The sequence below is a fragment of the Melitaea cinxia genome, chromosome 11 (genome assembly GCF_905220565.1).
Source record: "Melitaea cinxia chromosome 11, ilMelCinx1.1, whole genome shotgun sequence".
Lineage (NCBI taxonomy): Eukaryota > Metazoa > Arthropoda > Insecta > Lepidoptera > Nymphalidae > Melitaea > Melitaea cinxia.
The window spans coordinates 12,283,934-12,297,487 of NC_059404.1; the positions used below are offsets into that span (position 1 = coordinate 12,283,934).

Below are 13,554 nucleotides of genomic sequence, written 5' to 3' on the forward strand. Positions count from 1 at the left end.
ACGTACATTTTCTCACATAACTAACCCATCTCCACTGTTTTGAATTGAAATACTGTTTTGTACATATTTCTATGATTTACAATATAATTGTGTCATAATTTACATATTTTTTAATTATTAACATTTATTTCAAAACACACTCATTTTTTGAAACTCCTTGCAATTTTTTCACTACCTCAGAGTACATTATGAGTTTTACGGTGTTTGTGCTTGTGTATTGTGTGTATTTCTAGACCCTCAACACAGGAGGAAATACTATTATTATTATATTAATATTACCAGCTAATACTCAAAAAGTCAACGGAATCTCATGCAGCTTATACAGAGATCTGCATAATCCAGTGCTTCTTAAATTATTATTAGACGTGTCTTTACTTGAGGTCATCGATCATTGGTATTGTATGTAACAAAACACATGTAACATTTCTTAGAAAACTTGCTTCGTAATCCAATACTGTAAAAAATATTATTGTTTTGGTATGTCCATAAAACTACTATTATCAGTTTAGATTAACTTTCTATTCTATTAGGCTATCACAGCTCTTCAAGCAAGATCATAACAGCACTTATATTTTAGTTCCAATATTTCTTTTACCCTAACACGTTCTACCAAAAGAACTTTTTGCGTGTCTACACAAACTTTTCGTCTATTTTTACGATTATGGCACACTAAAAGGGTGCTTGAAAACATTTTACTAAAATTTATGAAAAAAAGCTTGTCATACATTTTCAGCTCCAGCAGCCTGTTAAGATTAGGTCACGTTATAAAATATAACTTTACAAAGTAACAGCTGTCCGTTTTAGGCTGAGCTAAGTTTTTAATAGGAAAATGTTCTAGTTCTAGATAACTCTTGATTTTACTTTTTTTAATATTGAGCAATTTCGAGCTATAAAATTTTGAACTTAATTTAACTTTATATTTTCGTATATTTTAGTGAAAAAGGGTATATGGAAGTTTAAAGAGGTAGGAATAGAGTGATATTATTTTTTAAATGTCTTGAATAGTATAATTATTGTAATTGCTTATTAATTTACCAAAAACTTAATTGTCCACGGGAATTGATTGAAGATCGTTTTAAAGATATCGGAAAAAGACGCTAAACTGTAATAATGGGTCATTTATTTATTTTTCTAAATTGCTCTATTTTGTAACACGCAACTTATTTAATGAAAATTATATCGCTAAATTAGCTCGCCCACATCCTACTATTTCTTAGACCATTCATGTCCATAACTCAGTCGCATTATAAACTTTTAATTCGATTGTAAACGTGTGTGTGACAGTAAATAGCGTATGTAGTATAATCGTACGTAGTATATCGTTTAATCGTATTTTCGTTAAATTTTGTTTTCAAGAGACATGTGCGTTAAATAAGTGTTTGTTCGGCCTTATTTATTATTTCAATCTTTCATCAAATCATCAAAAATATCATCAAAAATTATTTTTATCATTTATTATTAATTTAATATCATAACTATTATTCAATATTACATTGTTATTAAGATTGACCTCTGACGTTACCGTTTTAAGTCTAACATTGCTTCGCCGATTAGCGAGCCATGTTATAGCTTGGTGCATATGTTTATAAGAAACTTTCTTAAAAACATATTGTTAATTTTATTGAATCTCTTTTTATATAATAATATTTTACAAACAAACAGACGAAGTTGTGATAGTGCACCGTTAATTTTAGAAACATACATTAAAAGATGTGGTTGAATGTTGAAAAATAAGGCTAAAAATGTATCATCTATTTTTAATCCCAAGGGTTCTCTATCAGCGTCCGGAGTCAGACCTTGATCTGGTTGAAAATCTAAAAAAGCTTACCGGTAACATTTTGCTATATTAATATTTCATATTATCTGTTTACTGTATAAATCTTTGGTAATAAATGTTTCACTCAATATTTTTGTATATGTGAATATTTTGAAAAATTTAGTAACCAACTTTGACAATTCTTTTTTTGTTGTAATTGAGATATCCCAAGTGTGGTACCATGATAAGGAAACTAGGACCTGATAGTGGAATTACAGAGAAATCGAGGTAAACCCTCGAAAATCGAAGTGACGACTAGTGCGTTTGTTAATTTGTTTCGTCTACTTACGTTGTATTACTTGTCGATGTAATTGAATTCGGTTTTTTTCATTTGCGAGCAAAGACAATTATTTAGTAAATAGAGTGATTCCAAAGGAAGATTATACTGATAGTTTTAGAAATGTCTGATGTGATGTCGCAACGTAAATAAACACATTTTTTGCGTTACATTGCAAATATTTATTTTTTATTTTATATTTGGTATCAGCATTGCAGCCGTGCGACACCGGGGCGGGTCGCTAGTTAATGTATAATATGTTAATGTATTTTATAAAAGGATTGTGTCGTTTTTGACGTAGCTGATTATAATAAACAACTTAGAGCCGTAGACTACCTAATATACCAGATTAGATTAGTTAATTTACCAGAAGGAATAATCTTAAACAAGACTCAAATAGATAAAAAAATTGATTCATAAAAAAAAACATTTGTGATATTAATTATTAAAAGGTAGCTAAGCATGCTCAAAATTAATAAATTTGAAATGATGAGTTTTCAAGGCAATATTAAGTGCCTCGATCACTGAACGATATTGAATTATTATAAATAATAGAAATTTCATTACTTCTTAATAATTTAGCAGTTTGCAGTTGACCCTGCTGTCTGCTCCGGGCGTTGTGTGCTCGATTCCCGCCTCGAGTGGAGGTTTTCAATTCGATTGTATTTTTTTTTTTTTTTTATATCTGTTACTTCAGAACTTCTTACTAGGAGAACCGATATGGTTGATTCTTTTATTAATCGAAAAGTGTTGCTTGACATATGGCCATACTTCAGTTTAATCGAGATCTCTCAAGTACTTTTACAACAATTAAATAAAAAACTCAACAATTAAATACGTTAACGGAACGCCGGCTATTGTCAAAACTCCTACAAAAAACTCCAATCAGCAACAATAAATATTAATGCAACTAACACCATAAATTACCAAGTAGTAAATGATTATCAAGAATTACACACTGAAAAGTCACGGTTATCCTTCTTATACTTAAACGCCCGCAGTATTAAGAAAAAAGGCAAGTTAGATGAATTAAAATGCATTTTAAAATCCATACCAACAACCATTCATATCATCCTACTCTCTGAAACTTGGATAGCGTCAGAAGATCAAGCCTCACAACTACAGATAGAAAATTATAAACATTACTACAATTTCAGAACAGACGCTAGGGGAGGTGGAGTATCGGCTTACGTACATAATAATCTAAAGCACAGACTTATTGAGTCAACTTACCAAGGTGGGAACAATTACCTGTGGGTACACATCGAACAATGTGCGGTAGATATTGGATTACTTTACAAGCCTGGTGATACAAACTTTGAACAATTTATAAAGGACTATGACAGCCAACTTCAACAACGTAAAAGATCGATAGTATTTGGGGATTTTAATATCAACCTATTGGAAAATAACAAACGACTAACCGAATATAAACAAATAATACAAGAATCAGGGCATAGGCTGCTAAACAAAATTCATAAATCACACTGCACAAGAGACTCTACTACAAAAAAATCGATCATAGATCACGTAAGCACAAATTTGAAAACGAATAATTTCAACGTTGCTATTATTAATTCATCGTTTTCAGACCACAAAAACATATACGTTCAATTGAATAAATTTAAAACTCCAAATAAAATACGAACCACCTATGAATCAATCGATTACACAAAGTTGTATCGCTCCTTAGATTCAACGCAATTAATTAACTCAATAAAGAACTATACAGAACTTGAAAATTTAATAAAACAACATTTTATTGACTGTAAAGAAACAAAAACCAAAATTTTGAACAATATACGAGACGATTGGATAAACAAGGACATTATCGATGGAATAAGTCAAAGGAACTTTTTGTGGACGCAATATAAAAACAATCCTAGCAATGAGTATATTAAAACTAAATTCTATTCAAAGAGAACTGAAATAGCTGAATTGATACAAAGTACAAAGGACTTATACTATTATAAACTTTTTACAAACAATACAAAGAATCCAAAAAAGACCTGGACTTTAGTTAATAAATTATGTATGAATAAAACAAATCAAAGTTGTGCTCCCTCCAAAATAAAAGTAGAATCAAAAATAATTTCTGATATAAAGGATATTTGTAACGTTTTTGATAAATATTTCGCAACAATAGGTTCCCTATTGGCTAAAAAAATTCCAACACAATATCACAACATTCTACACCCGATTCATACAATCAATGAACATAACAATCATGAACTTAAAACATTTAAACCATGTAGTTCCAGTGAGATTGAGAGACTTATAGGGGATCTAGATTCGAATGCTAGTACTGGTATAGACAAAATTAGTACAAAAGCGTTAAAATGTTTATGTAGTTCTATATCAAAAAGTTTGGCACACTGTTTTAACAAGCTCATGTCTGAAGGGATATTCCCAGACTCATTAAAGATTGCAAAAATAACCCCTATTCATAAATCTGGTTCCTTATTAGACCCAGAAAATTATCGTCCGATATCTGTACTACCCGTTCTCTCAAAAATTTTAGAAAAATTAATTCACAACCGCTTGGTTACGTATTTGGATTCTTTTGATTTCATATCTGAACGGCAATACGGTTTTAGAGCTAGAAGCAACACTACCGCTGCAACTGTAGATCTAGTGACCAAAATAAGGCAGAACTTAGATAGAAAGAACATAGCTTTGGGAGTATTTATTGACTTAAAAAAAGCCTTTGATACCGTCAGTCATAAACTTTTATTACAAAAACTTAAAAACATTGGTGTCAAGAGCGCTGTACTTGAAATGTTAAAATCATACCTAACAAACAGATTGCAGGTCGTCAAGATTGGTGACATCCAAAGCAGTGCTTTACCTGTCACCTGTGGAGTCCCACAGGGCTCTATTTTGGGACCGCTTCTATTTTTTATTTATGTAAATGATATTGCAACTTTAAAACTAAACGGTCATCTGACTTTATATGCAGATGACACCTGTTTATTTTATTTTGGTAGTAACATAAATGATATAATTGCTCAAGCTCAACAAGATCTAGATGTTCTACATAAATGGTTCAATCACAATCTTTTAACTATTAACGCTTCCAAAACTTGTTACATTGTATTTAAAAATAAAAATAAAATTATTGCACCGCATGATCCACTAACTGTTGACAACTTTCCGATTGAACAAAAAACATGTGAAAAATATTTAGGTTTACGAATAGACAATTATTTAACTTTTAAATATCAAATAGACTACATAAATAAAAAACTTTCTTCTTTAATTGGGTCACTTGTAAATGTTTCAAAATGTATACCTGAGAAAATAAAATATAACATCTACAATTCTTTAGTAAAATCGCATTTATTGTATTTAATAGAAATATGGGGTAACACTGGCAAAACAAAACTACAAAAACTTCAAAGAAAACAAAATAAAATAATTAAAATACTTTTTCGATATCCGCCTTTGACACCAACAACTACACTTTATAAAGAAACGAATATTATGAACCTACGACAACTTTATGTGTATAATTCTTGTATTTTTGTAAGAAAAATTATTAGTAAATCCATGCATTCTAATTTGATATTTATAAAACAAAGCAGTAAACGTAGCACCCGTAGACCAAGCTTACTAGTTCTTCCAAAAGTAAGAACCAAATTTGCAAAAAAAAATATTACTTTCGATGGAGCACAACTTTATAACAAATTACCTTCTTATATAAAAAATGTAAGCTCAGTTAATGGATTTAAGTCTCAACTATCAAAGTATATTTTAGAGAATACCCACTTTTATAGTGATTAAGAACAAATATAAAACGATTTATTCATACTATATTCCGTTAACTAAGTACCTACTTATAAGGCGAATATTTGTATTATACATTTATTATGTTGTTCTCATGTAAGTGAATTTTCTTTTTGAGAATAAATTCTTTAAACCTAAACCTACTTTTGAGTTATATCTAATAATGCGTATTTACTGGATTATTTTTTCGTCGACCTACGTTATATTATACCTCATAACTTTATACTGAGTGTATCGATTTTGATCATGATTCAATAGAAAGCTGATGTTTTTCTTGTGATCTCATTTAAATTTATTCGAGATTTTTGACTAATTTTTGAGTAATCTTTGATTACGCGTAATTTACTTGACTGTTTTTTTCGTCTACCTACGTTTTATTACTTGTCGATGTATATTGATGATTCTTTTTTTATTCAAAAGCTGATGCTTGTCATGTAGTCATTTACGTCTAAGCGAGATCTAACGACTAATTTTTGAGTTACACGAAAGTGATTATCAATGTAAATTGAGATCGGTTTTATTTTCTGTTTGAGAGAAAACACAAATGTTGAAAATAAATTTTATAACATTTACGTGATATTTTCATACAAATTAAAGTAGCAAAGGAAAATCGTTGTGTTGTTTGTACATGGAGATCACGTCGTTGAGCCACGTGTCATGAAACGTCGCCGCTATCAGTTTTTTCATAAAACTTTCAACGATATTTTATTATAACTACTTGCGTGGGAAGTGGGAGACCGTTGCTTGTAATATTAATTTAAAAAAGACTTCTATTGCTTATTATTTTAATTATTAATATTTATTATTACATCGAGACGTAGTTCTAAAAAACTTATTTAAAAATTAAATCAATTTTTTGCAATTTTATTTTCATTACGAAATATTTATAAACGTTATTTAATAATGCAGTATATGTTAAATGCGCTATGCATTTAGTAGATCTATAAACAGAAAAAAGTGTTTTTGTAACGATTGCATTAAGTAGGTAAATTATAATTAATTTAAGGTAACTAAAATAAATAATTAATCAATGCACATTACTTTTTCATTTAGATATAACTGTTTTTATTTAATCAAATTTTTTTACTAAACTCAAACAAAGTTTTATCTCAAACAAAACTATTTACAATAACAAGTTTATTTAAAAGTTTTATGAAATATACCTTTCATAATAGTCATTATTTTACATACATAAAATTAGTCTTAGCTTTGCACCTGTTTGTATAATCACGTCAGCAGTAATTGTTTCGTTAATATGGTATAGCACAGAGATTGAGGAGATTAATCGTCGAGATTAGTATGAGATTGACAAAGATAACGTCAACCCAAATGAGCTTAATCTATCTCCACTAACACTATATAGATTAAGCACCTACTTGCTCATTTATTGAATGAGGCAATATGTTACATTTACAAGTCTATTATTTTATTTTGGTACTAGCTGTGCCCGCGACTTCCCCCACGTGGAATTTAACAAAAAAGTTATGGTTCAGTTCGCGGAGTTATAAAATAAATAAATTTCTAAAACAAAAATAGCCTTAGTTACTCTTTATAACATCAGCTATCTGCCAGCGAAAGTCCCGCCAAAATCGGCCTAGCCATTTCAGAGATTAGCTGGAACAAACAGACAGACAGACACAGACACACAGACAAAAATTGTGAAAAATGTTATTTTTGGTATATGTACCGTGTATACGTATTTAGTAAAAAGCGGTTATTTTAATATTACAAACAGACATTTCAATTTTATTTATTTGTATAGATTAATTACTTATCGATTTTATTGTCACTAATTGTTTATGTTAGTGCATCAGTTTATTAATGGCCCAGTACTAAGCAAACCGCACTCGAATGAATTGTAGATTGGCAGATATTTAAATCACACCTTACTTGGTATGGTATGGTATGGTATGGTTAACACGGGCTGGTTTCCGCAACTCGACGACTTTGCGCCTATTTTGCGCGTGTGGGAGTAATCCGATTCACTTTTGCCACCCAAGCTCCTCCAGAAACTTTAGAATCTTTTTGGCCTCTTGAAGATCTCTACTTAAGCATTTTACTTAAATATTTCGCGACAATTTTCTTGAAAGGACATATTAAAAAGAATTTTATCTCTTGAAAACTCGACAGTATCAGCAAAGGATCAATTTATTAAGTTTTCAATTTTTCTGTTTTTATCGAATTATCTACAAAATGTTCCAAAGCGTAACAAAACAACATACAATCATCTGTACTGTCTTGGATATAATATTGGAAGCCAATATACCAAAAAAATGAATGAAAACAAGATACTTAGATAGGTATATAATTGTTATGTCATAATAACTAACTTCAAAATAATTTTACAGTTATATATAATGCTCTCTTGGTTACTTCAAGTCAGTTGTGAGTTGATTTTCGCTATTTTTTTCCTTTATCCTCCGTTCTTTTAAAGATCAGTTTATCTGTAATCTATTAATCTATAATGTTTTTATTAAAGAACACATTTAGGTATATTGGCTCCTAATTTTTATTTTAAAGTTCATTTACATCAAATAAAAATCACAGTATAATGCAAAATTTGAAAAAAAATGGTATAATTTATTAATAATTTCATTTATTGTGATGACCGCTCTGGTGTAGTGGTGCGTGTGACGTGTCCGCGACACCTAAATACCGACGGTCGCGGGTAAGATTCACTTTCGGTCCTCGTTAGTCCTTATGGTTCTCCCCACCGTGCCTCGGTGATCACGTTAACCTGTCGGTTTCTGTTGTTATCATGTACACCTGATAGCGATCGTTACTCATAGTAGGGAATATATCAACCAACCCACATTAGAGCAGCGTGGTGGATTAAGTTCTGATCTTTCTCCTACATGGGAAAAGCGGCCTATGCCCAGCAGTGGGATTTTACAGGCTGAAGCGTTTATTTATTGTTATTTAAATCACGGTCGAGTATTATAGTGGTTAGCAGCAGTTTTACGTTGCATCTTCGTTCCTATTCTTTGAACAAATAATCACCCAGCATTCCTGTGATAATGTCAAAGGAAGCTTCTCTTTAGATTTTTTTTTTGTGCCACTACTCCAAGGCAATAGTATAAATAATTCGCTATTGAACTTAGTGTGAATATTGACGTTAGTAAAATATCAATAACTTACATATTAGATTAAAAACATTAATTCATTCATACCTAAATATTATATTGAATAACATAATATTTGTATAATATTGAAAAATCAAATATTAACATCTTATTACTTAAAATATTACATAGCGTAAGAAACCTCTTACAGCACACTCATTATACATGAGTAATTTTGTACATATAAAAAAATGTTAAATAAATAAAAATAAAAAATAGCGTAATTACAAAGTTTTATGTCTTTACCTGGAAGAAAAAAAATAACCGAAATGTTTTCCAAAGTTAGGGAGAAACTCGTAACTGAATTCGATTGGTAACAAAATCACAAAATCGAATAACTCATTCAACAAATAGGATAAAACAGATGTCTTAAGACGAAAAGACAAATTGATTCATTCTCTCAAGTCGCGTCTTCCGATCCTTGTGACTTTTAAAGTTGATCGTATTACATTGTTTTTATATTAATTTCATTATACTGTATTTCAATGACTTTGTTTCATTTTTATTTTTATCGATTGCGAATTTTACTGAGAGAAATCAATTTGTTCAAAAAGTTTTCTATTGAGGTAAGACAATAAATCATTATCATCATTACAGCCTATACAGTCCACTGTTGGACATAGGCCTCCACAAGTTTACGCCAAAAATAACGTGAACTCGTGTGTTTTGCCCATATTCACCACGCTGGGCAGGCGGGTTGGTGACCGCAGTACTACAACAAACAATAAATAATTTCTCAAATTAAGAAGCAGCTCGACTGGGAAAGCGTGTACCTACTCAAATTTACAACAAAATAATTATGTGCAAGCAATGTTGTGATCGATTTGCTAAACAGTAATCTACTTGAAGATTGAAGAAACAAAAAAAAAAACTTCTAGAACTTAGCACTTGGCAGTCTACGATTCATAGATGAAACTTGATTGTGACCTTATTTATCATTGCCATAAAACGAAAAAATAATTAGTGACAGATAGAGATTTCATAGTAACAGAGTCAATTTGTTAGTGTAATTTAAATCATAAGCAGTCTCTAACTATTCAATTTAACAAAAATAACACACCTGCTGTTGCAGAATAATTACATCATTAATATTATACAAATAACATGTCATATTAGTAATTAGCGACAATTAATTAATGGAATATATAGGTTCTGCTATTCAATTCTCATACTAAGAGGTCATACCACTGGTAATGTTTGAAAAGTAGGTGTACGTATTTAGTAGCTGAATCGAAATAAACACGCCGAAAAAGTTGTTTTTCGTTGTTGGAGGGCTTTTTTTAATTTTTGTTTCATTATATTTTTGTTGTTACAACGGTTATAGTAACACATTATAAAAATTTTTTAGATATCTATTTACAATACCACTTTAAAATTAAATTCCAATAAAATAAAAATAAGAGATAAATCTAGCTACTTCTAACTTATATGTATGTCTATAGACAACAGACATAATGGTCTCTGAAGCCATCAATTGTCACTTCGTCAGTTACTTAATGTCAAAACATAAATAATCTTCTTTAAATTTAAGAATAATTATCACCACGAAGGTCGTCAGAGGTTGTTTGAATAAACACAATTTTGAAGCTAAATTTTCATCAATCATCGTTACGGTTATTCTAAGACTTTTCGAGCAACCAACTTCTTTGTTCATCAATATACACAAATAAATAAAATTGGAGTGTTTGTTTGTAATATTAAAATAACCGTTTTTTTCTAAACGCATATGGATGTATACACGGTACATATACCAAAATAACATGTTTTTTAATTTTTGTCTGTCAATCTGTAAGTCTGTCTGTCTGTTTGTTCCGGCTAATCTCTGAAACGGTTGGACCGCTTTTAACGAGACTTTCACTGGCAGATAGCTGATGTAGTAAAGATTAGGGTTACTTTTATTTTAGAATTTTCTTTATTTTATTTATCTGCGAACTGAGGAATAACTGTTTTATTAAATTCCACGCGGATGAAGTCGCGGACACAGCTAGTTTAAAATATATTCTACTGAACGAATGCATAACCTTGCGCTCTTTTTTAAGATTAATGACGATTTCGTTTCAACTTTTTAGAAGAAATTTGAGTAATCCTATTGTGTACACCAATACTTAGACAATAACATTTTCTGATTTGTTAGAGGGTTTTGGAAAATCTAACCTAAAGGGAGAGTAAGATATAAAAAAGATTGTAATATTTAATTTACGCTATTATTACTGAAAAAGTAAAGGATCATTATTATAATCACTAATAATAACAAATTTTATGCTCTTAGCTTAGCTATTTTCCAAAATTTCGATACTCTCAACTCTTAAGCAAACTAAAGGACTTTTATTAAATAAGAAGTGACATTCTTAAAATAATTAATTTGAACAGAAAATCTCTGGAGACAAAATAGTTTGTGAACAATATCCTGTTAAAATACTCAACTAATAGTTTTCTAAATAGGAGGTTTAAGGTATTCCTCGAGGGATTCTCTGGGTAAACGTACCTAACATATTATAAGGATTTGCCGTTGTGTTCTGTGTATCAGTTTTGTTATTTATTTGAATTATGTTCTTGTTTGTCATTTACTTGTTACTTAAAATTGTATATTTCCTGTGATAGTAAAAATTACCTTATAGCTAATATAAGCTGCTGAGTCTATGGCGGCTATATGACTATCCTTCTGTCTCCTTAAGATTGATTCAAAGGAATTGCAACAAAACATACCTAAAGAACTAACATCAACTTTAAAGATGTATGAGAGAACATGACAAATCTTATTTTTATTTATTTTTGAGACCTAAAAAGGAATGTTTCAAATTTTTGTCATTGGTCATCCGTTAAACTACAAATTTAACCGAAGCGTGCCAAGTATAAAACATTTGAAACGAAACAAAAAAATACACACATAATTTGTATTTATGAATAAATACATAAAACTTCACTAAATCTGCAAGTTATTATTCATTTGTATTTCATACATAACGACTACATAACGTCATATTTCATTGAAAACGAGTTTATTGGCCGAGGCTTATGATCTCATGACGGGGATGAGGCGTACTCACGACGGAGTAGATTTTTTTTCACGAAAAAAGAGCCAGAAAATATTTGTCATGGGTAAAAACTCCTTTTGTATTCAATATGAAGGAGTAAAAAGGAAATGTATTAGTAAACAAGACTATTCACAGTCTGAATGCTATGTATACAAAAAGTAAGGATTGTGTTTGGCTAGATGTACGTTTTTATCTTTCACAATAAAATTGTGGTTCAGTCATTTGTGAGGAGACTTAGTACGTTGTTGGTTGAAAAATTGTTACACACAGATTAAAACTTAACCTACAAATCTCAATATTTCACGAGTCGAAAATTGTCCAGGTAAAGCCACCGGACATGCTTATGTGTTATGTCATAACAATGTACTTTGTTATACACCAAGAAAAACAAGCTAGAAATGTAACAAACAATGTAGGAAATGAAAGCGGGTTTATCGCTGAGAATTGATCATCATAAAGAAATGATGATAAGCAGAAAATCTGTTTTTGAAATAATTTTAATTGTGAAATGAGAAACAAAAACAGAATTATTTTATAAATGTAATATATTATATAATGCTGCAAAAAAGATCCGATCGATCCCAATCAAAGATCACCATTATAAGATACAAACAAACACAATTAGAGGAAGATGTAAAAAGGTGGTCTTATCGCTAAAAGAGCGTTATCCTCCAGACAACCTTTGGGTATAGGACAAGACATAGAAAAGCGGTTAGGAAATATACATGTCATTGTTATAACAGTACGCTACGATGCTCCACACGCAATGGTAATTGGAGCATGTTTGTTGGATCAGACGAAAATTGAAAAAAACAATAATTTATCATTCTCCCCAGACGATTTAAATACTTCTGACCAATCAAATTTATTGGCGTTCTAAATCCATGCTACTGAAATCGCCTTAGAGAAGAATTCTTGATTTAGCTATTGGGGGTCAGACCTTTATAGGAAATGAAAGATGAGATCATGGCAAGAAAACTACGGCTATGCCCTGACCATGATTTCCAACATGGTCAGAGGAGGAGACAAGTATTGAATCAAGGAGAAAGGGAGAACAGTTAGGAAAGTTATAAGAGGCATTTAGGGGAAAGGCGTGCATGTTGGCAGAATTAACAAGAAAGCAGAGTTGCAAAGCTCTGAAATTTTGCTTTATCAGGCAGGTGTCACCCATCAATACCGTGTCTATATTTATTAATCTGTACTTCTAACTTCTTCTTTCACATGGTGCGAAATATTCCACATTAGATGGGCTATAATTTAGACCTAGAAGTCACAGAGCTTTAGCTTTTTCTCTTATTTCCACCTCGTAGCCGACAATTTGCTTTTGTGTATCAAGTTGCCGTAATACTAAGCGAGATTTATTCCTATTTACAATTTGATGTTTAGTTAAATCCTGTTCTCGGAGTAAAGACTATATTTTATTACAAATCCTTTTTCTTTGTGTGTATGTGTGTGTACATGTGTGTTATTTCCATGCAACGTTCATCTAACTCAGCCGATATTCTTATTTTGTTTATA

General features: G+C 30.6%; 1 protein-coding gene across 1 annotated transcript; it reads left to right on the plus strand.

Annotated features, from left to right (window-relative positions):
- Positions 1–1,997: 1,997 nt before the first annotated feature.
- On the plus strand, positions 1,998–13,098 carry LOC123657621. The gene is made up of 3 exons (XM_045593142.1): positions 1,998–2,044; positions 3,095–5,186; positions 12,985–13,098. The coding sequence occupies exons 1-3, from the start codon at positions 1,998–2,000 to the stop codon at positions 13,096–13,098; spliced, it is 2,253 nt and encodes a 750-aa protein (XP_045449098.1).
- Positions 13,099–13,554: the final 456 nt, after the last annotated feature.

Bases quoted from the DNA above. Each gene is read 5' to 3' on its own strand.
- LOC123657621 (XM_045593142.1), top strand. From the start codon at position 1,998: ATGATAAGGAAACTAGGACCTGATAGTGGAATTACAGAGAAATCGAG. The intron at 2,045-3,094 runs GTAAACCCTCGA...AAACGCCCGCAG, and splicing joins GGAATTACAGAGAAATCGAG to TATTAAGAAAAAAGGCAAGT. The intron at 5,187-12,984 runs GTATTTAAAAAT...AGACCTTTATAG, and splicing joins CTTCCAAAACTTGTTACATT to GAAATGAAAGATGAGATCAT.